At 41.7% G+C, this 27489-nt stretch overlaps 1 protein-coding gene across 8 annotated transcripts, besides 1 other annotated feature; it reads left to right on the plus strand.

Moving 5' to 3' along the window:
• Positions 1-1312: 1312 nt before the first annotated feature.
• On the plus strand, positions 1313-27485 carry CG31038 (uncharacterized protein). 8 transcript variants are annotated; one of them, NM_001414075.1, is made up of 4 exons: positions 1313-1432; positions 2181-4064; positions 21554-21899; positions 26438-27485. In NM_001414075.1, exons 2-4 carry the CDS (start codon positions 2626-2628, stop codon positions 27014-27016), a joined length of 2364 nt encoding a protein of 787 aa, NP_001400985.1. In that variant the 5' UTR covers positions 1313-1432; positions 2181-2625; the 3' UTR covers positions 27017-27485. The 8 variants fall into 7 exon arrangements, with proteins under 8 accessions (NP_001400985.1, NP_733326.1, NP_996308.1 ...); NM_206585.2 differs by having other exon boundaries at positions 1313-1369; NM_001276157.1 differs by lacking the exons at positions 1313-1432; positions 2181-4064 and adding exons at positions 19235-19677; positions 20952-21483.
• Positions 6329-15427: a mobile genetic element.
• Positions 27486-27489: the final 4 nt, after the last annotated feature.

Raw genomic sequence — 27489 nt, forward strand, 5'->3', positions numbered from 1 at the left:
TTAGAGCTATTACTTACACTGGCTATGTTTATGTTTTTATATGTACTGTATGCATTCATGGCGCAGCAATTCTGCAAAATTTCTGCATATTTGTTAGGGTGGACCTGAGTTGTACTCATGAGTACTCATACAAATCACTCATACGTAGTGTGGACCTTTTCATTTGATTTTCACAAGGAAAGGCATGTCAGTATCCAAAAGCAATATTAAGTAAAATAAATGTCCTGGTTGGGATCTTACTTTCTCCATAAAAATAAAGTCATGGGATGTTTCCGAAAGAGGAATCGTGTTAGGAATCTATGTTAGCTTGCCTAACAGGTCGTATGAGTAATTTATTAAACGCTTGGCTTTCTTGTTATATCTGATCATTAACTTGTATATAGGCTATGATTCCCCATGAAAGTCCACCCTACGGCACGTACTCCGGTACTTGCACAGGCAATCAATAAAGATTTTTTTTTGGGGAGTTCGGGTGGCGGGTGCTTTGTCGCGATGCGGCAACAACAGCTGTTGCAACGCCAGACGACCCCCCAAAAAAAGGAAAACCGAGCAGCAGCCAGACGCCGGCAACCGGGGAACCTCATCATCGTCATCGTACTCCAGCACCACCCGTTTCAAGAAGCAATCAATGCACTTCTGGCCATGTGCCAAGTTTCTCTTCCGAAAACCTGGAGAGGAGCAGAGAATCGGCCAAAAGAGAGGAGCAGCGGTGTATAAGAGCTGGTTGGGTTCCATTCGGTTGCGGTTGAAAAGCTAAAGTTAATTTAAAGTTCAACCCGTTTGGTTTCTAACTTTTCGGAACTTTAACCGTGTATTTTGGGTTTGGTTTATATAGTTTGGTACAGTAGTAAAAGATACGAAACATTTGCGTTGAAATCAATTTCAAATTGTTGTTTAATTAAGAAGCCAAGTTCCTTATTTACGTAGGTGCTCACAGTGGAATATAAGAAATAATTGTTCCTAAAATAATCCTTTGTACACGAATACAAGAACTTACTCAATAGTTTAAAATGCTTACCTATATTTTTGTAACGAAATATAATTCATTTTACATACAAATAAAAATAAACCGAATTTATTTGCATTCAGCTTGGTAAATAATAGAGTAACTGCGTGACTGCATGCGATGCAAAATTATCTTTGAAGTGCAGACTTTTCGAGTTGTGCCGCGTCACTCGTTTACCCAAGGCACCCACACTGTCGCACTCGCAGACACACACACACACGCATACCAGTGCGGCCGTGTAGCAACAACAATGTTGAGCAAGGTGCGCTGAGCCTCGCTCTTTCGAATCTTTCTCTCCGTTTCGGTTTCAGTTCACTTCTGGCTCTCGTGCAAAGCGCATCGTACAGCGGATATATCGCATCTGTATCGTATCGTAAAACGAATCGTATTCGCATCCGTGTCGGTCGCATCTGCGTGCTAGTGTGTGTGAGTGTGCCCGGGTGTGTGCGAGTTGGTGTGTCCGCTGCAATGGTCTTGGCTATTTGAAGCGCAAAAGTGCAGTATTTACTGTTTGGTGATTCACTCAATCATTAGAATACCCAAGAGATAACTATCATATCTTGGGGTTTTCCCAACGAACCGATCCGATAAAATGGAAACCCTGTAAACTCATGCTCCCCCGCCTTAAAAATCGGTTCAGTGATTTACGTGTGGGTGTGGGTGCAGTGCTTAAATTATACACGTAAAATTTAAACAAATAAAGGCTGTTAAAAAATCGTAAACTCGAGATCCAGCTAGTGCCGAATTCAGTGCTAAAGTGAAACTTCTTTGTGCAAACAACAAAAACCGTTAATTGCCAGCGCCATTCTTTTAAAGGCCCCGACTTATAAAGAGTGTTTTCAGTGCCTATATGGTTTTACTTAAGTCTTTTGTTTATCGTTGTACCCATATTGTTTTCAGTTTATCAATATATAGATAATTATCTAAATGGAGGAGCTTTGTTAATTGATATAACAAGCCTTAAGCGTTAATGTTCCCATCTCATAGGTCCAAGTCAGAAAACCAATCCCCTTTCACTTTAAACAGATCAGAATCCAAGGATTAGGTCGCTTATTCTTTTTCCAAACTAATGAACAATTAAATGGCACGGCGTTGTTGGTCGCAAAGTTTCCATTGCCCGATGCAGAGACCCAAAACCAAAATAAACGGAACCCTTTCACTTTAAAATCCACAGAACCCCAAAGATCGAAAACGAGTTTCGCAAAAGAGCAAAGAGCCGAGCGGCGGCCATGCTTATATTCCATATCGAATAACTGAATAGCCGACCAATAAAGTGTTACTTGGCACATCCAACATCCAACGTTCAACTAGCAATCCAACTTACAATATCCAGCATCCAACTAGCTCCGTTGCATTGGCCTATATTCAAAATAGATCAGAGATCGACTCGAGAGACCGGAGGAGATGTGGATGAGGTGGTGACGAGGAGCTGCGGAGGAGATCGCCATGTGAGAAGAGCAAAACTAGTTTCCCATTTGCGCGCTTATGCTAAGTAATAATAATAAATAAGCGCAGTAGTCTCTGGCTTGCCGTTCGAGAAGTGACCTAAAAATACTGGTTTCGAGTGCGGTTTTGGCGTGAGAACGTGTAGCACAGCGAAGGCACCACCACCACCACCAATGGCCACCACAGCCGCCGGATCAGCAGCCACCACCACCAACACGATGGTGGTGAAGCGGCCAGGACCACCAGTGCCGCCCAGGCCCAAAGCAGCAGCTCAGCTGGCCAATGGAGCAGGAGCCCCTCCGATCATTCAGAAGAAGCCCACCTTCGTGAGCCAGCTGAGTGCAGTGGGTCGTACCTTGGTCTACAAGTCGCCAACGGTCAATCTGCCCAAGAAACAGGCCCAGACCCAGACGCCCACCACGGCGGTGCCAACGCCGCCGGTGAAGCCCCTGAAGCTGCGCAAGGCACCGGATGTGCCCACGGCCAAGCCCAGGGATTCAATGACCTCGGTGGTCACGGTCAACCGGCATAACTCGATAAGCGTGATCGGGAGCACGCCACAGACCACACCCCGCAAGGACACCCGCTTGAGCCTGGGAAAGGTGGACTTCGAGAGGGCGGGCCTCCAGCCGGCCAGTCAGCCACTTCCCAGGCCACGGAAAATTGTTCAAGTGCCCGTGGCCACTCTAGATGTGGAAGACATACCAGTGGTGGCTCCCAGCCCATCATCAAATGGACTCTTCAGGCGATCAAAGACCACCCTGGATGGCAGCCAGAAGGATTCGGCATCCTCCCCGCACAATGGAGGAGGATTCCTGTCCGGACGGACCGTGGAGATCAAGAATAATCTGAAGAACGCCGCCGAGCGTTTGTTCTCGGAGATAATCATCAACCAGAGCCAGAAACAGGCAGCCACCGACACCACCATCATAACCAAGCACGAGGCCCTGAAGCAGGAGTCCGATGTCCTGGCCATCCAGTCATCGGGCAACTGCATGAGGATCAATGTTAACGGCGGCCAGACGAGCACCATGAAGAGCTCGATCAGCGTGGGCAACACGCCGCAAAAGAAGCAAGCCTTCCACGAGATGCTCATCTCGGAGCTGGCTGCCATGCGGAACAAGTCCTGCTCCCTGGAGCAGCTACCCACCGCCAAGTCGCCGCCACCCACCACTTCCACGCCCAAAAGCGTGGCATCTCGCAGGCGCTACAACTCTATAGATGATGCCGACACCGAGGATGTGGATGCGGACAACGTGGAGGATGCCGATGGTGACGTCGACGAGGAGGACACCCTCACCTACGCAGTCAATAAATCGCTGAAGGAGAACATTGGCAAGGAGGGCTCGTCCTCGAGGAAGCGCTGCCCCTCGGGCTGCTCCACAGACTCCTCGCCCTACGGAACCGAGCGATCCCAGCGCATCCGCACCTCGGATTGGATCGAGGTGGGCGACAACGGCACGGCAGTTACTCTGACTAGCTGCCACATCAGCCTGGAGGACTCGGGCATGGAGGACGAGGAGCGGCTGGACGACATGTCCTCGGGAGTGGGCGACAGCTGGGACAGCGTCAAGGAGGCCGAGAGCGAGAAGCGTTCTCGCAACGGAAAGCGGTGAGTCTCGAAACTATTACTATAATTAAAATTATATCTAGTAAGTGCATCTAATGAGATTCGTTGATAATGAAGGAACAGATAGTTTTAGCATCCATAAATGAAGCTATAACATTATTTATTGCTATTGCCGTTCATTAAACGTTAATGAGTATGGAAATTAGCTGTTTGCCGAGGGAAAACAAAATCTTGACCATCAATTGAAGATCTTTAAAAACGGCCCCATACGTTGGAGGTCGTAATAGTTTCGAGCTGAGCCCGATCATCCAAGATCGCCCATTGCTACCGCAATTATTTCACCGAGTTTCGCTGGGCTCCATTGACATGGTTTTGATCGGCTGTGCGCATCCCACGGAATCCGCATCCGAATCGCGGTCCAAGTCCCAATCCCGAGCACCTCTTCATCGTCAGGTGCTCCATTGTTGTGCAGCTCGCATCCAAGTGAGATCTCTCACAGCAGCGGGTTTGGCTTACATTAATTTATCTCTGCTGACATCATTCCGAGTGTGGCTTGCTGCTTGCTGCTCGCTGCATGTTGCTTGTTGCATGTTGCACATTGCACGTTGCATGTGCGAGCTTTTGGGCCCGATGCCGATTGCAATTGCAGCAAGTAGCCGCAAAGGCTTGCGATATTAACAATTTAGGTTTCTCGTTAGTATTTTAACGGCGGCAACAAAAACAACAGCGGCATCAGCAGCAGCAGCAGCAGAATCGAAGTGGCCAAAACCCGTTTGGAGGCGCTCTTTTACGACTCGAATTTGGATTTTAGCGGGTACACACACTGGGCCAGAAGTCATATTAACATATAAATACAAATACTCGCATGTATGTATTTCCATATTGCCGTATAGATAGATATATTGCCATAGTCCGCTGGCGGTACGTGTTTGTCGCGGCGAAAAGTGATTATCGTGACTCACTTGGCTTGGCATTTGCGCCATCGCCACACGACCAAGATACTTCATATATCGTGCATATATGTATGTTCCAATATTTGCTTATTCACACGATTCATAGCTTTCATTGACTCCAATAGCCATCAGAATGGCCGAAAGAAGTCGCCACTACACTGTCCATAAATCACGGGCTTAAGTTCTCCGCTCGCATAAGATTCAATAATATTAATAATAATTAATCGATTGTATTATTTTCCTGCCTTGGAAATAACTCAAAAAATGGCACATTATATGAGGGAATTTCTATTGTTCATTAAATGTGTGTATAATGCGGGAAAAAATTTGAATTTTTCCATGCATTACACAAGTGCATTTCAAAAGCGAAACGTATATAATTGAAATAACTCGGTGCGACTCACTCTCTTCATGCAGGCATTTGTGCCGATAATAATAATGTATTTCACTTTATCTATTACTCACTCAATCAATGCATATTTAAGCGAGCACTGTCGAGAAGTCATTTCCTAAGGCGAGATGCAACTGCAAATTGCATCTTTCAAATGCCCGAACGTGTGGATTGGGTCTCATGCATACGAGTTGATACACGGATAAGCGGATGTTGGGCACTCTCACATCTATGGCCACTTCCATTGGCGTGGCTAACTGTTGCAAGTGCAACGCAAGCGTTATAAAATAAATTCCAATTCAATCAGTCCAATCCCAATGGCAATCGCTACATGAGGCACCAGTTAATGCTGCTTCCAATTCGATTTGCATAATGGTTGCCGTTATCAGGAATGCCTTACCGCTTTCCGTTCGTTATTCTATATAGTGGTATATAGAATGCTCGTATAAAGGTCGTTAAAGTTTATAAAGACATTTCCGTGAGTTTAACTTCGTGTGGCTCTGCATACCCAAAAAAATTCATTCATTCACCTTTTGTTTGGCACCCAAAGAACGAATGAAGCTAGCCATGGAATATTTCGTTGAAAAACGAGCCTAATTGTCACTTGTGAGTGAGTGTTATTAAAAAGCGAAATGGAATGCTTGCATGTGGTAATGTCTTGAATAACGACGACTGCAACTTGATTACTGCTTCGCTCTGCTCGTTGCCACCAATCATTTTCCAACATAATTTTCTGGGAATTGCAAGGCGAATGAAAGCCAGCCACGAAATCGGCCAGAGATTTACATACATATCTCACAAATGCAAGCAAAGCTTTTGAAAGCCATTAAAGAAACACTGCTTTTATTAGCTGCTACCTAAGTTCCATTTAAGATGGGCTTCAACTTGGGCCAATAGTTCGTTTATTTCGAACAAGTGATTAGCTTTCACCGAAAGCATAAACATATTAAATGAATACCGATTGTTCACACATGAACACGAATATATTTAAAGACTTACAATTTTGGGCTCCGTTCATATCTTATGTAAATGAATCGAGAGCGATAAATTATATTTAGGATTTTGTTATCTAAGGCGACATGGGTGCATTGCTCAAAAACATGTAATTTAAGTGCACACTACATGAGTCAGTCACTTGAGATCTTTCCCCGCCTCCTAAAATAGTCCCTTAGTGGGAGACCACAGATAAGGTCCTCGCCGCTCAAGATAGGCAGATGTGCCCGAGCGTGGGACCTCGATAAGGCGGGGACTATTTACTTAGGCCTCTGCGTAGGCCATTTACTTTAAGATGCGATTCTCATGTCACCTATTTAAACCGAAGATATTTCCAAATAAAATCAGTTTCTTACAAAAACTCAACGAGTAAAGTCTTCTTATTTGGGATTTTACATTTGGTCAATCGAGCCTTTAATCGACTCTGCAGTTTCCCCCTACCAAAGGTAAGGAACTCAGAGAAAGGCCAGCTCCTTTAAGCATCTTACAGCTAAAGGTAGCAAAAATAAGTGACTCTTGTTTCCCCCTACCAAAGGTAAGGAACAGAGTATAAATATAAAAAGCAAAAAGATACAAAAGAATCTTTTATGTTTTAAAACAAGCACCTTATAGTCTATAGCTAAAGGTTGCTTTGTGTACCATTATAAATTGTGGTAAGGCGTGCTTGAGGCCATACATCAGCAATTGTGAAATTAAAAAGTGCATAACAAAAGTGCCTTATAAATGCTCTAATAGCATTAAATCAGCTCATAAATAGAGTGCAGTGTATATGCCATAAGAGCATAAATTAAATAAAAAGTGCCTGAAAACAGTGCCTTATAAATGCTCTAATAGCATTAAATCAGCTCATAAATAGAGTGCAGTGTATATGCCAAAAGAGCATAAATGCCGAAATAAATGGCTAAAAAACAAAAAATCTGACTGGACTACAAAAATAATAAAACGTGCCAAAAAAAAAAAAAAAAAAAAAAAAAAAAAAAAAATCATCTTTAAACATCGACGGAGCCTTAAAGAAGAGAAGGAAGTCAAATTCAAAGGAGCCTCTACCAGCAGCAGAAGCAGCAACAACAGCAGCAGCAGAAGCAGCAACAGCAGTAGCAACAGCAGCAGCAACAACAACGACATCAGCTAAGTCAAAACAAGAATTTTCTGTTTATCCAAACACACATATATATATAAATACATATAAAATACATATACACGTACTATATATATTAAGAAATTACAAAAAATTTTCAAAATGATGTCAGAAAAGACTATTCAATTCCTTAAGAAGCAGTCCGAAATTATTTTGGAAATTAGAAAGTTGGAAGTAAAACCAACATTAACAGATGTAGAAATTCTAAAATTAAATGAGCTTCAAAAATGTTTCATTGCTAATCATAGCAATTTGTTAAAGATCGGCGTTGTCGATCATGAATATTTTAACGCGAAGCAGTATGATTTAATAATGATGGTGTTAGAAAAAATTAAAAATAAAAATGAAAAAATTAAGGGCGAGTCGGTAGAAAACACTTTCCCTAAATCAAACACTGTCCCTAAATCAAACCCTCCCCCTACATTAAACCTTGAAATGCGTGGTCACCCTGAAAAAGAGGGTATAGCACAAAACAACGCTTTAAAAGTAGAGCAGGCATTTCGTAATAATGTTGGCCAATTTCGAGTATATCTAGAAGATACGTCTAAACTAATAGACAGTAGTCCAGATTTCCTTAAAATAAGGAAAAATAAAATTGAATTTTTATGGCATAAAATAGATAACCTGATTGAACAGGTGAATAGTCATTTTGAGAGTTCGCTATTCGAAGAAGAAATTAGCGAACTTGAATTTGACAAACAAAATATTCTTACAGCCATTAATAGTCGACTCAGTGGCACAATAAATAAAGCTGAAATGTCGACGGTTGTTAAGGCGGAGGAGTTACCAACCCTGCCTAAAATACAGATTCCCACTTTCTTTGGTGATTCCAAAGAATGGGATCTTTTTAATGAACTCTTTACAGAGCTCATACATGTGAGAGAGGATCTCAGTCCTTCTCTCAAATTTAATTATCTAAAGTCAGCATTAAAAGGAGAAGCCAGAAATGTGGTTACTCATTTACTGCTCGGCTCTGGAGAAAATTATGAAGCCACTTGGGAGTTTTTGACCAAGCGATATGAGAATAAAAGAAACATATTCTCAGATCATATGAATAGGCTTATGGATATGCCAAATTTAAATTTAGAATCCAATAAGCAAATAAAGACATTTATTGACACGATTAACGAGTCAATTTATATTATAAAATTAAAGGCACAATTACCAGAAGATGTGGATGCAATTTTCGCTCACATAATTCTTCGGAAATTCAATAAAGAATCACTCAATTTATATGAAAGCCATGTTAAAAAGACAAAAGAAATACAGGCACTTTCTGATGTCATGGACTTTTTAGAGCAAAGGCTCAATTCTATATCATCATTCTCACAGGAAGTAAAACCTGTAAAGAAAATGATTAATAATAACAAGAATAAAAATTATAGTGACAATTGTGCATATTGCAAACTACCAGGGCATTATTTAATTCAATGCCATAAATTTAAAATAATGAATCCAGCAGAACGGTCTGACTGGGTAAGAAAAAATGGGATTTGCCTAAGATGTCTGAGGCATCCGTTTGGTAAAAAATGTATAAGCGAGCAGCTTTGTTCGACTTGTCGTAAACCTCACCACACGTTACTTCACTTTGCAGGTCATAATCCAGAAAAAGTGAATACGTGTAGAACAACAGGTCAAGCCTTGTTGGCCACGGCCTTGATTCAAGTAAAGTCGAGGTATGGAGGCTTTGAACAATTAAGAGCATTGATTGATAGTGGCTCTCAAAGCACAATTATTTCAGAAGAGTCTGCACAGATTCTAAAATTGAAAAAATTTCGGTCTCATACTGAAATAAGTGGAGTATCTTCCACAGGAACGTGCATCTCCAAGCACAAAGCGGTTATTTCGATAAGAAATTCTCCGAAAAATTTAGAAATTGAAGCAATTATTCTCCCAAAACTTATGAAGGCACTTCCAGTCAACACGATTAATGTTGATCAGAAAAAATGGAAGAACTTTAAATTAGCCGACCCCGATTTTAATAAACCGGGTCGCATTGATTTAATCATTGGAGCAGACGTATATACTCACATTCTGCAAAATGGAGTTATAAAAATAGACGGTCTCCTTGGGCAAAAAACTGATTTCGGGTGGATAGTTTCTGGATGTAAAAAATCCAAAGGAAAAGAAACCATTGTAGCCACAACAATAGAAATAAAAGAGTTAGATCGCTACTGGGAAGTGGAAGAAGAAGAAAAAGATGATATCGAGTCTGAAATCTGTGAAAATAAATTTATCAAAACGACAAAAAAAGATTCAGATGGGCGATACATTGTGTCAATTCCATTCAAGGAGGATGTCACCTTAGGAGATTCAAAGAAACAAGCGATAGCTCGTTACATGAATCTGGAGAAAAAACTAAAAAGAAATGAAAAACTTAAGGTTGACTACACTAAATTCATGAATGAATACATGGATTTAGGACACATGATTGAAGTGAGTGATGAAGGCAAATATTTTTTACCGCACCAGGCAGTGATTAGAGATTCAAGCCTTACGACCAAATTGAGAGTAGTTTTTGATGCTTCAGCAAAAACTACGAATAACAAAAGTTTGAACGACATAATGTGGGTTGGGCCACGAGTTCAAAAAGATATTTTTGACATTATTATTAAATGGAGAAAATGGGAATTTGTTGTTTCGGCAGACATTGAAAAGATGTACCGACAAATTAAAATAGATAATAATGATCAAAAATATCAATATATTTTATGGAGAAATTCTCCAAAAGAAAAAATTAAAACATATAAATTAACCACAGTCACTTACGGAACTGCATCTGCACCATATTTGGCTACCAGGGTTCTGGTAGATATTGCAGATAAATGTAAAAACCAAGTTATTACTATTAATTAGGAATGATTGCTATATGGATGACCTAATGACTGGAGCTGATTCGGTAGAAGAAGCTAATAAATTAATAACATTAATTCCCCATGAATTGCAGAAAGTTGGATTCAACTTAAGGAAATGGATTTCCAACAATTCCAAAATATTAACCACTGTGGAGGACACAGGGGACAATAAGGTTCTCAATATTATCGAAAATGAATGTGTTAAAACTTTAGGACTAAAATGGGAACCTCAAAAGGATTTATTTAAGTTCAGCGTAAATTGTAATGATGAATCAAAAAATATAAATAAGCGCGTTGTGTTATCAACGCTAGCAAAAATATTTGATCCGTTAGGATGGTTGGCACCAGTCACGGTTTCAGGAAAACTTTTTATTCAAAAACTTTGGATAAATAAAAGTGAATGGGATCAGGAATTATCCATAGAAGATAAAAATTATTGGGAAAAATATAAAGAAAATTTATTATTGTTAGAGAATATTCGAATCCCAAGGTGGATTAATTCAAACAGTTCTTCAGTCATTCAGATTCACGGATTTGCGGACGCCTCCGAAAAAGCATATGCTGCAGTAGTCTATGCTAAAGTAGGACCTCATGTTAATATAATAGCTAGCAAAAGTAGAGTCAACCCTATAAAAAATAGGAAGACAATTCCCAAACTCGAGCTGTGTGCAGCTCACCTGCTTAGTGAATTAATCCAAAGACTAAAAGGATCAATTGACAATATAATGGAGATCTATGCTTGGAGTGATTCCACGATTACCTTAGCATGGATTAACAGTGGTCAAAGTAAGATCAAATTTATAAAAAGAAGAACGGATGACATTCGGAAATTAAAAAATACTGAATGGAATCATGTTAAGTCAGAGGATAATCCAGCAGATTTAGCATCCAGGGGAGTGGATTCTAACCAGTTGATCAACTGTGATTTTTGGTGGAAAGGTCCGAAATGGCTAGCAGACCCAAAAGAACTTTGGCCTCGGCAGCAGTCTGTAGAAGAACCTGTCTTAATAAATACGGTATTAAATGACAAAATAGATGATCCTATTTACGAATTAATAGAAAGGTATTCCAGTATAGAAAAACTTATACGTATAATAGCATACATAAATAGATTCGTGCAGATGAAAACAAGAAATAAAGCCTATTCATCAATTATTTCAGTAAAGGAGATAAGAATAGCGGAAACAGTTGTTATTAAGAAACAACAAGAATACCAGTTTAGGCAAGAGATAAAGTGCCTTAAAATCAAAAAGGAAATCAAGACAAATAATAAAATATTGTCATTGAATCCATTTTTGGACAAGGATGGGGTTCTAAGAGTTGGAAGAAGATTGCAAAATTCCAATGCAGAATTTAATGTTAAACATCCAATCATTTTAGAAAAATGCCACCTAACAAGCTTATTAATAAAAAATGCTCATAAGGAAACATTGCATGGAGGGATAAACCTAATGCGAAACTATATCCAAAGAAAGTATTGGATTTTCGGGTTGAAAAATTCGTTGAAAAAGTATTTAAGAGAATGTGTAACGTGTGCAAGGTATAAACAAAATACAGCTCAGCAAATAATGGGTAACTTGCCAAAATATAGAGTGACGATGACATTCCCGTTTCTTAATACTGGAATAGATTACGCAGGTCCTTATTATGTTAAATGTTCAAAAAATCGTGGCCAAAAAACATTTAAAGGATACGTTGCTGTATTCGTTTGCATGGCCACCAAAGCCATACACTTAGAAATGGTAAGCGATCTAACTTCAGACGCATTTTTAGCAGCACTCAGAAGATTTATTGCTAGACGGGGAAAATGTTCCAATATCTATTCAGACAACGGAACAAATTTTGTAGGAGCTGCAAGAAAATTAGATCAAGAGTTATTTAATGCAATACAAGAAAATATAACGATTGCAGCGCAGCTTGAAAAGGACAGGATTGATTGGCATTTTATTCCCCCGGCAGGACCTCACTTCGGAGGTATTTGGGAAGCTGGAGTTAAGTCAATGAAATACCATTTAAAGCGTATAATCGGCGACACTATTTTGACTTATGAAGAAATGTCAACTCTTTTATGTCAAATAGAAGCATGCTTAAATTCAAGGCCATTATACACTATAGTTAGTGAGAAGGACCAACAAGAAGTTTTAACACCAGGTCATTTTTTAATTGGAAGACCACCTTTAGAAATAGTCGAACCAATGGAAGATGAAAAAATCGGAAATTTGGATAGGTGGAGACTTATCCAAAAAATGAAGAAAGATTTCTGGGTTAAGTGGAAAAGTGAATATTTGCATACGCTCCAGCAAAGGAATAAATGGAAAAAGGAAATTCCTAATATAGAAGAAGGGCAAATAGTTTTATTAAAGGATGAGAATTGTCATCCTGCAAGATGGCCTTTAGGAAAGGTGGAAAAGGTGCATAAGGGGAATGATGATAAGGTCCGAGTGGCTAAAGTAAAGATGCAGGAAGGATATATCACTAGACCCATTACTAAAATTTGTCCCTTGGAAGGAATAAAGTCTGTTGACAAAAATGAGGCTGACCAAGAGCCAAAAAGACGAACTAGAGCGACATCGGGAATGTCCAAGATCGGAATCATTATGGCAATGTTGTTGTTTGTGTTAAGTTGTCAAGTTTCTAGCGCATTACCTAAAGATATAGCACCAAGATATTCTATAGACAAAATAAATAAAACCTCAGCAATATATCTAGACCCGCTAGGAGATGTTGAGATTGTGAGTACTTCTTGGAATTTGGTTATCTATTATAAAATGGATCCATATTTTAAAATGTTAACAAAGGGTAATGCGCTTATACAAAGTATGAGGAAAGTTTGCGAAAGACTTCATAGCTTTGAAGAGCAATGTAGTCTAGTCTTAGATAATATGCAAAGTCAGTTATCGGAACTTGAAGAAAACAATAAATTGTTTATGATACAGTCTAGATCTAGAAGCAAGCGTGCTCCTTTCGAATTTATGGGTTCCTTGTATCATATTTTATTTGGTATAATGGATGAAGATGATAGAGAGCAATTAGAAGAAAATATGAAGAATTTGTTAGATAACCAGAACAACCTTGATAAACTAATTCAAAAACAAACATCTGTGGTTGATTCAACTTCTAATCTATTAAAGAGAACAACAGAAGATGTTAACTCCAATTTTAGAAGTATGCAAATAAGAATTGAGAACATGACAGAAGTTCTTAAAGAAAATTATTATGTTTATAAGGAATCAATAAAATTCTTTATGATTACGAAACAGCTACACTCATTGATTGAAGAAGGCGAAAAAATTCAAGCAGGCATTATAAGCCTGTTGATTGATATTAATCACGGTAGGCTAAATACAAATATTCTCAGGCCAAATCAGCTTAAAAAAGAAATTGCCAAAATTCAGCAGAGTCTTTCGGAGAACCTAGTAATTCCAGGAAAACGGTCAGGTACGGAACTTAAGGAGGTGTATACACTGTTAACAGCCAGGGGTTTATTCATCGACGATAAATTGATCATTAGTGCAAAAGTGCCTCTGTTTAGCAGGCATCCATCCAAATTGTTCAGGCTTATTCCGGTGCCAATTCGAAATGAAGATCGGATAATAATGGTGCATACAACGTCCGAATATTTAATTTATAATTTTGAGATAGATTCCTATCACATAATGACGGAAGCCACATTAAATCAATGTCAGAAATGGCAACTAAATAAGAGAATATGCAAAGGAAGTTGGCCCTGGAATTCAGCGAATGATAATGCATGTGAGATTCAGCCTCTAAAGCCAGATAAAGCGGCGAACTGCATCTATAAAACAGTAGTCGACTCTAAAAGTTACTGGGTAGAGTTAGAAAAGAAAAGTAGTTGGTTGTTTAAGGTTCCTGCGAATTCAAAAGTCCGTCTGCAATGTACTGGCTCTCAAATTGAATTGTTTGATTTGCCTCAGCAAGGAGTTTTAAGCATTGCGCCATATTGTACGGCAAGAACCGACGATAAAATTCTAGTTGCCCACCATAACATTCAGTCCGAAAGTGAAGAATTATTATCAACACCTTATATAGGAGAAGTTAGTGAAGCGCCGAAGATTATTTGGGATCCGCTGAAACTATCAATATTAAATCATACTGAGGAATTTGAACGATTGAATAATGAAATTAAATTTATGAAAGAGAACCATCAAAAATTGAAAGATTTACATTTCCATCATATTTCCGGACATGCTGGATTAATTATTGCTTTAATACTAATGATAGTATTAATAATATATTTCATACGGAAATGTGCTGTGCAACAAAGAATGCAAGCAATAACCTTTGCAGGTCCGTTGCCAGTACTATAAATATCAATAGTAAATAAACAATAAAATAATATAACAAATAAAAATATACAGTCCACTATATCGTTGTTTAATAGAAAATGTACTTCTACATAGAAAAAGCAAAATGTTTAAAATAAGTTAATTGAGTACAAATTGTTGAATTAAAAATAATATAAACCATAATTGTAATCCAATAAAATTAAAAGCCAGAAAAACTAGGCCCATTGAAATCTTAGTTGCAAAATAAATGAACATATATCAAATAAATACAGTCCACTACTGTTATAAATGCAACTAATATACTAATGTACATCTCAGCTTTGCTGGCCCTTTGGCAGAATGTTCACACATGAACACGAATATATTTAAAGACTTACAATTTTGGGCTCCGTTCATATCTTATGTAAATGAATCGAGAGCGATAAATTATATTTAGGATTTTGTTATCTAAGGCGACATGGGTGCATTGCTCAAAAACATGTAATTTAAGTGCACACTACATGAGTCAGTCACTTGAGATCTTTCCCCGCCTCCTAAAATAGTCCCTTAGTGGGAGACCACAGATAAGGTCCTCGCCGCTCAAGATAGGCAGATGTGCCCGAGCGTGGGACCTCGATAAGGCGGGGACTATTTACTTAGGCCTCTGCGTAGGCCATTTACTTTAAGATGCGATTCTCATGTCACCTATTTAAACCGAAGATATTTCCAAATAAAATCAGTTTCTTACAAAAACTCAACGAGTAAAGTCTTCTTATTTGGGATTTTACACCGATCTATAATCCTTTCAGACTTACCTATATCATAAATCTATGTGTAGCTCCATAGAAACTAGTCGAAGTAACACCTTCAACTGCGATTAAAATCATGGCCGGTTCGGATTCCGAGTCCGATTCGGATTCAGAGCTGAGACTTGACTCTTGATGGCTGTCAGCCAGTCGGCAGTTTTCAGGTGGCGGCGTTGTAATTTCTGTGTTTGCCAAAGATACACAAGTCTGGTTTTTGAGGCTGTTACGAGTGTGAGAACCGTTAAAGTACGACAGGTGACTCGGCAAACTGCTGACTGCTGACTGACTGAGTTTCAGGTGTGCTCGTACTCATACTCGTACTCATACTCGTAGTACTTCTGCGTAATATGCCTCCGTTTCAGTTGGCTAGCAGCTAGTATCCCAAGATGATGCGACAGATAGACGGAGTTCAACTACCCCTTTGTTCTCGCAGTTATCAGGTCAATGGATAGCTTAAGCTCCGTCCCAAGACCTTTCGGAGAGAAACTTCTGGGAAAGATCAACTCAATTAATTGCGTGATTGGTCGAGTAGTGAGTGCCCGCGTCTTGTACCAGAAACGCGTGCCCAAATGAGTGTTACTAGTTTACAAGGTGAGGAGTACGGACGACAAACCCTGCCAGAAAGTGGACAAAATAACCAGAGACTCTGCACCAGAGAGCCAGCATAAACTTGATTTTAGCGGAAAACAAACATGCGGAAAAGCAGCCTGCACCTGGAAGCCAAAAGTGGATGAAGTCTTGGACTCCACTCCACTTCGTCCACGAGTGTGGGCCGCCTGCCTGCCTGCCTGACTTGGCTTACATAAAGCCAAGACTCTGTATCTGTATCTGTATTTGTATCTGTACGCTCTGTTACAGTTTATGAACTACTAATGATATAATCTAGGCTGTAGCTTTAAGTAAGCAAAGATAAGGCTGCATTTACATGTATTTATCTAATCAGTAGCTACTGATTTTGTATCGTGCTATATTGATAGTTTTTACTCCAGTTGCTGTTTTTTTTCTACTGAAACAAAGGGCCTTTGAGGCGAATTGCTTCCACATGTTTCCCGCGTTGAGACCTCGTTTCCCACTTAATTTGCCCCCGCTCGGCAGTCGCGTTACCTTATTTTGTTTAATTTTTAATGCCAACAACTTCACGCAGATGTCTGGCCAAAAATAGCAAATGGCAGTCCGAGCCAAGCTGGCGCAGATTTGTAGATTCGTATCTCAGGTGCGCCGAGTATTGCCCAAGTTTCCTGTTCCGTTCGGTGGTCAAGTGGACGGATTTATTCGCTTTATTCACTTTATTCGCTTGTGGTCGCCACGCTGCACAGCGAACATATTACTTTTTACTTTCACATAAGGAAATTTGAATAGCTCTTGGCTTTTCGCATTAGTCTTGTTTATTCGTACGCCCTCGGTTGTTAAATCGATGTAAATTGTAGGAGACTTCTTGTTTAAGATATAACCTTTTCTAGTCATACATTATAATCGTGTTTAGGCATATTTTATAGAATATAGACTTGACCCATTCGTTGGTAACACCTTTTAGAGTTCGAGTGGTAATACCTTTACGGCTTCAAAGGCAATTAATCATCAGAGGCCCTCTTTTCAATATCAATACGTGTATTTTTAATGGGATCAATAGCGTGTCTTGCATATTTTTGAATTCTCAAAAATGTCCCGCTCATATTGCGGTGCTTTCGCTTTTGAGTCTTTGAGTCTTTGAGTTGTTCAGTTTCTGGCTAACAAAGTCTCAGCAGTGGTCTTTTGCCGTTGCCGATATCGTGCTATATGTACGATAATAAGGTCTGAACACGGTGAATCTGCATAAATTAAGCCATTCGCAGGGGCAGTGGCTAGGCGGCGTCCATTGGCCAAGTTGGTTCGTTCTACTAATCAGGAAACCGAAATCAAAATTTCGCTTTTCGTTGGATTCGAAAGAGAAACGCGCGACTAATCGTATGTATGCTATGCCGCACAGGCCAATACAATTTATTTGGGTAACTAAACCGCTCTAGTCGCTGGCTCATTTGCATACCACTACTATTGGTTATTTGTTTAGAAACTCCCGGGTAGAAAATAGAAATTTATGGTCTCTGCGTTGAGTTGTTCGAATGAAAGCGAAAACGCTGCGATGATATGAGCGATTTTGTGGCTGCCCCCAAAGGTTTCTTTCTTTTTTTCCCCTCAGTGGGAGTGGCTCACGTAGAGGCGACAATACGTGAGTAACCGGCGATAATAACTCCCCCAAGACCCTGCAACTTCTCACTTAATTTGCACCGGACTCGGCTCACCAGTAGTCCGTCTTGAAGACAGAAAACAGAAGACTGAAGACAGAAGACAGAAGACTGGTGACTGAAGACTGGTGACTGCAGATTGAAGACAATGGAAAACGATGCCTTATTAGAATGCGTGAGAAAGCCACTGCTGTGAGAAACTGGAACCCGATTGTGTGAGTTGAGGCGGCGTTATTAGTCTTAACCGTGCCCTCATTAAACGGCTGAGAAGCGGCTGAGTCTCGAACAACTGACCCACAGATCTGCGCCAGCCATTTAAATGCCCCTTTTATCACCTTCTCAGCCAGCCGAGTGCCATTTGTTGTGCCAGTCAGCCGGGCGTTTTGGCCAAGGAAAGCTCATAAATGCGAAGTGGTGAAATTTTTGGGTCACCCATTGGATATTATGATCACGTACGTAGAGCCAGTCAGTCCGTCGAGAAATCGCCATGGCGCTACTATACTATAGTATATAAATAAATCCACTATATAGTACATCGCATTGTTCTGCCGCAATGCCGCATCCTGCAATGTGCGTGCTCCGATTCGCCACCTGCGCAATTGTCCGCATAATTTGCCCACTCGATGCACTGCCTCTGTGGGTCACAGCGCTGCGTGGATCCGTGCTCCACCCGGTTAACGGGTTATATATAGACTGCCGCATTCCGCTGCACGGTCCCAATTCGCTTTGGTCTCTTGCCCCGCCTCTAGCAAGGCTACGGCTGAAACTAAACAAAATTCAAATCGTATAATAATAAAAAAAAACAAAAAAGTGACGCAGTTGGGGTCCGAAACAAGACAAGTCTTTGACGGCTGCATCACTCGCCATCATTTTGGGGCATTTCTGAATGGGAATGGGAACGCTTCCTCGGCGATTGCCGGCTATACGGATTGGGATCGTCGAAGAGTCGTCCGATTATTCCGTACATGATGTACTACAGCGGCGTGAGCGTGTTATTTTGTTATATCTAAAAATATCCGGGGATGCGATGGTGACAGGGCCTCTACAGGGTGGTGCACAACTGGGTATCTTACAGATCTGGATCTGGATCTATGACGATTTTACGACTTTCCAGAAACATCCGACAATTGTTCTTCCAGTACCTGAATTTTATTGGATTTTTCAAGGGTTTAAAGTTTATGTTACTCGAGTAGAGGGGAACTTAGGATCAGCATAGAATGATATGCCTTGTTATGATAGATCTGTATAGATACTGTCTTCCAGCCATTATACCCCGCAAATACACCCTGTTTGTCATTTGATTTTTTATTAAATCAATTTGCTCATTTCTTATATATTTGTATTATTTTTGTCTCGATCCCCAACGCTCACTCTCGAGAGCAGAGCGATCCGTTCCGTGCTCTTGGATCGCGTGAATCGCGTGAATCTCGTGGCTTCGTGTCTCTGTTTGACTGTCTTCAGGTTGCTGTTCCTTGGGACCGCTCTCTATGTGATTCGTTTGGGATTTGGGTGCTCCAACGCTCATCGCTCAGCGCTCCAACGTGGCCGAAAGTGGCAGCATTTAATTTTTAGTTGCACGCGAATTTCGCAGCGAAACAAACAATATATTCACGCCAAACGGAACGAGGAAACACAGATTATATGTTCATTTTTCCCATACTGTTTGTTCAAATCGTGATTTGTGAGTACGCGCTGAATCGCAGACCCTTTTTAATGACAATGTTTACGCAGCTGTGTGAATTCGAATTCTTCAGATAAAAATGACAGATTAGCAAACTAAATTAGACATGCTGTGCGAGTAGTAAAAATAATATCTATCCGCTGCCTCTGCTTCGCAAATAAATAAATACCAGAAATACAAAGTTTTCGTGTTGATTTGTGTGTTGTTCAAGAAATATGTTGTTGCCGCAGTGTTTTTCCAATGTGTTATTACTTCACAACATCATCGGCTGTTTGAAAAGTAACAACCTGCGGATTCGTATGATATCCATGTGTTTTCATTAACCGACATGTGAGACATTTAGGATATACTCATCACCCACGTTTGTATAAATCACACTCGGTCTTCGTTGACCTCTAGCCTTGCCCTGCGCAGCATAGTTCGCTTTTCCCCATGACGTAATAATCGGTTCAGCACAAAATCCCATTTATGATCCCATTTATTGTATGATTATGATTCTTTGTTCGAATGGCAGTTGAAATGCGCTTTAATTAGAAACCAATTGGATGCTGACGGATTCAATTCGCATATTCAAAATAGTCGGACGTGTGTGGGTCGAAAATAGATGAAAGGTGTTGACTATGGCTATATTGTCGGGCAGCCCTTTGAAATAATGTAGAACCAGCTGGGTTTTATTTAGCTAAACGACTTTTTAATATGGGCAAATAATAAACAGGTGGATTGCACAATATGCGAACATATTTATTATCAAACATTCCTTCTATTTAAATCTCTAGATAGATTTCATAATAGTACGAGATACGAGATACAACGAGTTTACGCTGAGAATTGGGCTGTTTTCATGGCGTTTATTGGCCTCGTAATCTCCATTACGCTCAAATGAAGTCACAAACCAAATTACCTCTTGCATTGACCACGTTTTTGCAACTATATTATGGCCTTTGATGCCACTGACTGAACCGACTGTTTAACAAATTTTTGAACTCGTTCGCTAGCATTCTAAAAGCCATAAGTTGATGGCCTTCGTGTCTGGTTTCTTCGACGATTGGAGTTGGGCCTGCATTATGTACATAACTTTATATTTTCGCATACCCGGCCATGTTCTCATGTATCTTTGTACACACGAATGCCTGTGCTAATATTACAGATTGAGATTGAAAGGCCAATCTTTCGAGAGCTGGCGATCACTATCTGTTCGAACTGTAATCTACAATTACTTTATTCTCCCAGCTATTTCTAATGATTTGTGAAGTCAGGTCTCAGACTCATTGCTTAGCCATGATGTGCTGTTAATGAAGTTATATTACCTTTCAATCCACTTAGCAGCTTATGTCATAAGTCGTTCTCTCTGAAAATAACCCGAATAAGCCATAACATCTGCTGTGCCTAACCAACATCTGATAATATCCCATGCCGCAAGATCCATCACCTCATCCAGTGTTCTGTTTCCTGTTCTGTGTTCCTGTGTTCTGTGTTCTGTTCTCTGTTGAAACCGAGGAATATGCGTTGAATCCAAGGAGTTTTTGCCTCACCAGCTTTCTCGCGCTTGCGATATGATATCTAAAAGATCCACCTATCCTCTTCCTCAATCGGAAACTTTGCAGCTAATGTCATAAGGAGTCTCAAGCGCCGTCTCGCAAAGCCGCTGAAAATGTCCGAGGACCTGGACGAGCTCTTCCTGACGCCCATTCCGGCGCCCTCGGCCGTGGAGCTGCAGCAGTGCATACTGTTCGGCTTCCGGCGCCGCCTTCATCCCGCCCAGATATTCGAGGAGTGCCGCAACGCCTTTGGGCCCTTCTGCCCCAGTGCGCAGTACGTGGCGAAGTGGTACCAGCGGTTCCAGGACGGCTTCTTCAATCTGGACGAGAAGGACGACGAGGAGCTGAGGATCGGGCATGGCGGCACGCCCACCACCTGCAGTGATTACGATGATGACAGTGATTGCGGGGAGGCGACCGTTCTGCCCCTGATCCTAAGTGAAATGATCCAACGCAGTGAGGAGGATGACGATGATGATGGTACTGATGGTTTTGAGAAGGAGAGTGATGATGGTCTAGATGGTCATGTGATTGGTTATTGGCAGGGTTATGGCTATTTGGGTGGCAAGCAAAGGTATAGTTGGGCTGGAACTAAACTGTATGTACTTAACCCCAGTTTGTACTCCATGATATTGATCCGTGTCTTCCAATCAATCTTCTCCTTGCAGTGGAAACTCGGCTTGCGAGCTGCCCCCGCTGCCGAAATCTCTCATCGGCTTCAACAAGTTACTGTGCTCCGATTCGGGACTCCTGAGTGATGTGGAAGGAAACAATAACAGCAGCGATGGCAGCCGAAAACCAAACGACAATCTTGCTGTGGAGACACAGGATACCAAGGAGCATGCCACCGATAAGTCACTGCCCTCCTCGCCGAACGGAAACACATCCATACCACCAATGCTGGTGGCCAAATCCGAGGCCAAGTCCCCCAGCTTATCCGCCAAAGGAAACCCCCAGGCGGTCGAGGCGGGCAGCACTCTGGATGCCCAGATTGCGACGCTGCGGAAGGAAATGGTGAGATCTCAATCATATTTTATTGTACAATAGTTGGGATGAAAGCGTGTGCCATACGATTGCTTCCATATATATTTATAGTTTATGTTGGAGAGTTTCCATAATAGGTAAAAGTATCTTTAGAATGCCGAAACACCTTACTTTCGACCACTGACTCAGTTTGGAACTGAAGTATTTCATAAAATTTGCATCTTAAACGAAGCAATTTAATTCGCCGGCCAGGAACCAGTTGTGTGAAGTGACGAAGCAAGCTATTTTTATTCGCGTGCTGTCACTGTAGTGCCGAAATATAACACACTTCTCGAGGGTACGAGCTGCATTTCGATGTGAACTTTATTGACCTGCTGGGTATGCCGCAGTTCAGCCGCCTAATGGCAACTTCTGCGGCGGGGCAAAGTCTAAATGTTGGCCAAACCTTTCACATTTAATTTGGTTTGGTGGCTGGCAGTGGCTGCGGTTCGATACATATAGTTAGATAGATTCCATGGCATTATGGTCGTAAGAACCTGTTTAATGCCCGCTTAGGCGTAGGTGTAAGCACCCCCCACAAGTGTAGTAAGCCTTGGGTTAGGAGCGGCCACTTCGGCGGTATTCAAGTCTCGGATCAAATCAAAAGCGAAGTCTTCTGAGTAAAAACGCTGACTTTTCGTGCTGCTCCGATTTAGACGTCGATCTGTGGCGGCGCTCAACAATTGGAAATAAATACTAAATTGTGCACCATTTAAAGCATTTTGCGCAATTTGCATGTCTGCTGTTGTGCAATATGGCTTTTAGGACGTGGCCGAGACGCGGTCTTGGGCGCAAATGTGAAATATTTGTGGGCCACATTTCCTGTGCAATATGACTGTTACACGCGCATTTCACGCGGTTCAAGCGATTCTATTAGCTCGTAGATTTCGCCGCCACAAAGCCTAAATCCAATGACACTTTAATTGGTCATTGTATTTGCCCAACCATTTGTGATTGTGTGTTATTGCTGCGGGGCATTTGAATCTATTTGTTGCCACAATATCTCTGCGGGCTTTGTTTATCTAACTCTACCGGGTCTTAGTCACTTTCGGGCCAAGTTGGGCCGCAAAAATCTAATCGAAATGCCATCGGGCGGACATAAAGCCCTGGCATTCGAAGGAAAACACTCGTTTCTTAGCAAAGAAAAAAGAAAATAAATAAAAATAGATCCGCATCAATGGGGGAAGTGATTTTGGATTTATTTTTTAAACTAATTACCAGCACCATTTGTTAGGGTATCGCAGTGCTGACCTATCTGAACTATCTTTCCATGGTTTTCGCAAATGTTTCGGTCTCGGTCGGTTGATTAACGATTCAAGCTCTGATCGCTCAGTTCGGTGGGTGTGTAAGCCAGTAAGTATGGGTATGGGTATTATGGGTCCGGTGTGTGAATGTGTTTCTTATTTTGCAATTATGCTAGTTGGCCGCTTTTGCTTTTGCTTTTGCCTCGCTGTGCTTTTGCTTTCGAATGCCGAATACTGGGCAGAGATTGAGTGGTTAGCCTTCTTGGTGAACCCAAGATACTGATATGCATTGTTCACTCACTCCCTTATTTGATATAAAGCCGCTTTTACTCATTCGATATTGTAGATTGTAGACGAATTGAAAGTAAATATTTGCCGAAGGTCAGTGCGGTAAAGGGGCTATTATTGGGTTATTAGATCGGCTTTCAGTCGGTGGCACAATGGGCTTTTGGCTTGCCACCTATAATGCGATTATCCATTCTACAGAAGCATGCTTTTCTTACCACAATTAATGCGTTTACATTTGGTTAAACAAAGAAACGGATGCTTGTACAAGTTCAACTCGATCTATTGGCTCCCTTAGACCTAGATTTTTGTTGTATTTCTGGTATATGTATGTATCTTGTAACCCCAATTGCAATTATTCCTTGGCATAGTTGCAGAGCTTGAAACCATCCTACCTTATGCCCCCCATATTAATAGATGATTGTCAAGTCAAATTACGCTCAATTGTTAGAGCCGCCATTCCCAGCGCCATCAGCGGCACCATCTCTAATGTGAGCAACGATGAAAATGAAGTAATAAACCCGGTTAATGCAACACAACGCATCGGGGAGAAATAAACCCGAGTGGGGCCACAATGGGAGAAAACAGGAGTACGACTAATCAGCGCATGCGCAGCCATTAAGCCAGGCAATCCAGCAAACTGGCAAGCTGGCAAGCTGGCAACTTGGCAATCGGGCAAGTGGGCAAGTAAGCAAGTGAGCAAGTAAGCAAGCTGGCAGCAAAGCAACAACAAAGCGGCGGGTCCGCTTCAGCTAATTTATGTTGCCAGATACCTCGGTTATGGCAGCAAATTAAATTTATGAACAAAAAAAAAAAAAAGGCAGCAAAAGCAAGAGCAGGCAGCTAGCTAAGCAACTAAAGAGCCAGCGGACAGTTTGTGAGAAGAAATGCATCAATGCATGAAATGGATTTTTACGGCTTACATAAAACGGCCTTGAACGACCAAGCCCGGCCCGGGCATTCTTTCTCCGGCTCCAAGATCGTCGGCTAGCGATTAGGCCAAGTCTCAAGTCTAAAGTCTCGCAGCTCGAATCTCGAGTCTGAAGAGACTTGGCCAAGAAATATCCCCATTTGTGGCTAATCGCTTCTCACTTGTTCCACTTTATTTGGCACATGCGAACCGAGCTCAGTTTATCAGACCGCGAACATGACACGCCAACCTCTTGCCGAGGGCTCTGCCACATACGAGTATGTATAAAGATACACATTCGTTCTGCAATCCCAAGTTGCCACATTTGCCTGCCTCTCGAGTTAATTAAATCCGTGCGGCGAATCACACACGTACATAAAAGGGTGCGAAGAAGCCTTACGGATCTGATCGTAAAGCATACAAATCATCAATAGATGGCACTCGCAAATGTTCGAATAGCTAAATGGCAAACCATCTGGGCGGTTCCATTTGACACCAGAAAATCGCTGAGATTCCTTCCCGTTTCCTGATCTTCCGCATTTCGCGAAAAGGTGCCGCGTTCGGCTGCAGAGTTCACGCATCGGTGCAGAAATGTTTGATGTGAGCTGAATGGCTTCGCGGCTAAAGATAGAACGCGCCAGTATTTATCTTGGATCTTGGGCAGATCCGTGTGTCTATATCCAGCTAAATATATATATATATACATATGCACTGATTTATGCGGCAGGGCGGTGGCAGCCTTGTCTGGCATTTGCAGCGTTCATTGCCATTTGGCGCTGTTGCATTTAAAGATACTTCTAGGGCTTCTGCTTGTGTCAAAGCCTCCTACCACCACTCAATATAAGCCACAAAGCAATTTTAGCGCAAAGGGCTTAAGGCTAATTAAATTGTCAACTACACACGTATCGATTCGATTTATGACAGCAAATGAATTGCTAAAACTAAAAGAAATACCAAAAGATGGAAATACAATATTATTGAAAGATGTAGATTATATACATATACTTAAAGGTACTTCATACCTAACCAGCATGACTTCTAATCAAGATTGCTTGCCTATCACCCGATTGGCCTACTTAGTTTCTGGCCAAGCTCGCTAATAGTATTAGCACACTTGTATTTGGATCGACTTTCCACGGATAACCCTGCCAGTATGTTAATTTGCAACTAATTCACATTCGACCCGAGGCGACGCCCCCGCCAAAAATGTGGCGAAAAGCCGAAAGGTTTTGTACAGCTGGCATTAATCCGGCAAAAACTGGCACACACACACTTAACATGGCCAACGGCAAATGGTTAGAAAGAAGAAACTAAGATGGGCTGTTTTAAGCGGAGAACACGTAGATACTTCCTCGTTGTTGGGAAAGTTGAGGAAAAGCGGAAAATTAGCCGATGCAGAAGTATTGAATATTGAAGAGGAAACCTCAAATGACTAATTGCTAACCGTATTCTAGACGGAAGTGAGGAAAATTGAGTTTTGTGGTTTTTCTGGGGCGAGCGATCGCAAAGGGAAAGCTTCTTCACTTGACTTATGGCCATAAAAGGTGTATATAAATATTTAAATATTTTAATATTTTCATTTATTAAGTGACAGTCACTTCTTATTAACTCAACTTTAATTTGCTTTCGCAGTCAATCTGAATGAATTAGTAAGCCAGGTGGGAGTTGAGTTGGTCGTCAGCAAAAACGCCGGCTTGAGCGGATTTGGCTAATACCACGATGCTGCGGCGGCTGCAGAAAGTTTTTCTGCTTTTCTTTTGGCGCGATATTATGCCGCGATATTAATTGACAAATGAGATTTTTCCTTCCTACTCGACAGCGACAGGGGAACTTTCATTTTGACCACAAGCGTCATGCCACGAAAATACAGGCCAAAAACTAAAAGAGGACATGGGTATTGGGATTATTCATGGTCGGCCGGCCAGCCAGACGAGATATATATTTCGGATAAGGCAATCTGAATCAATAAAATGTAAAGTAACTACTTTGCAGAGATAAATCAACGGGCTACGCCCACACTGAGTATAACTAAGTAACTTTCAAAGTGTCCCGAATTTAGTAGTAATCCTGTACTCGATTTTTCATTCCAGAACGGACTGCGTCAACTAGATCTCTCGTTGCTGTCACAACTGTGGGTGCTTAACGAATCGATCCAAGAGTTCCGCGCCCTGATCGAAGATCAGGAGAACGAGGATGAGGACGACGAGGTGGAGGTGGAGGTGGGAAACGAGCTGGACGAGGAGGGCAACAGCCGGGTGTCCTCGTCCATCGAGTCGGTGCGATTGGAGGGCGGTGCTGATGGCACGTCGAAGCATCTGGGAACCATACCAAAGGTCATAACGACGCAGCCAAAGGTGCTGAGGGACTCACTGGCCACGGCCAGCAAGGACCAGAAGCCGGTGCCCAGGATGCGGAGTGCCCCGCCACCGCCACCTCCCGCCGTGCTGCAATCCTTGTCCCTGGAGCGAAAACCGCCGGCTCCGTCACGACCCACATGATGTTACCTCTCGGACTTCCTCGCCGGAGTCAGGATGGTCATGTGCAAGGCGATCGTGAGCGATGTGCCCGCCTCATCCGCGTCCGCGTCCCTTGGAGGCGATGGAGCCCCGCTTGGCCGGGACGCGCAGAGCTGTTTGGGCAACCAGACTGGCCAGGTCCTCCAAGCATAGTTTTAGTTGATATATCCGATAAACAAGGTGTACGAGCGATTACGAGCGAACTGATCCAAATTCTGGGTGCACTGGCAGCAGTTCTCGAAGTGCCCCCACAAAGAATCCCGTTGCGAAGCCTAGATTATCTGCTGCTTACCTCAATATAGGAAGACCCAACATAATATGTATAATTGGTAGAATTCGTGAGACCAGCCTCTGTGGTTAGGAGTCCTTTGTGATCTTCAGTTGTAAGTTTATTGTACATTTTTCTCTTGTGGTTTGGGCTGATGGGTTTCACCGATAACACTTGTTTTTGTTTAATAGCCTTACTCGTTAAGCTTAGCTATCGAATGCAGTGTATCCTGGATCGATCTGCGGATCCTGTGCATTTGACCAGTAACATTTGTATATAGCGATTTTCCCGGCTAGCTGCTGAACATTTTATAAACCTAACGAAGAGCATACAGAATAAAAAACTTGAAAGAAGCGTT

The sequence above is a fragment of the Drosophila melanogaster genome, chromosome 3R (genome assembly GCF_000001215.4).
Source record: "Drosophila melanogaster chromosome 3R".
Taxonomy (NCBI): domain Eukaryota; kingdom Metazoa; phylum Arthropoda; class Insecta; order Diptera; family Drosophilidae; genus Drosophila; species Drosophila melanogaster.

Excerpts from the sequence above, each read along its gene's own strand:
- CG31038 (NM_170447.2), top strand. The coding sequence starts at position 2,626 with ATGGCCACCACAGCCGCCGGATCAGCAGCCACCACCACCAACACGATG. Across the intron at positions 4,065-21,553 it reads CGTTCTCGCAACGGAAAGCG|TGGAAACTCGGCTTGCGAGC; the intron begins GTGAGTCTCGAA and ends TTCTCCTTGCAG. Across the intron at positions 21,900-26,437 it reads CGACGCTGCGGAAGGAAATG|AACGGACTGCGTCAACTAGA; the intron begins GTGAGATCTCAA and ends TTTTCATTCCAG.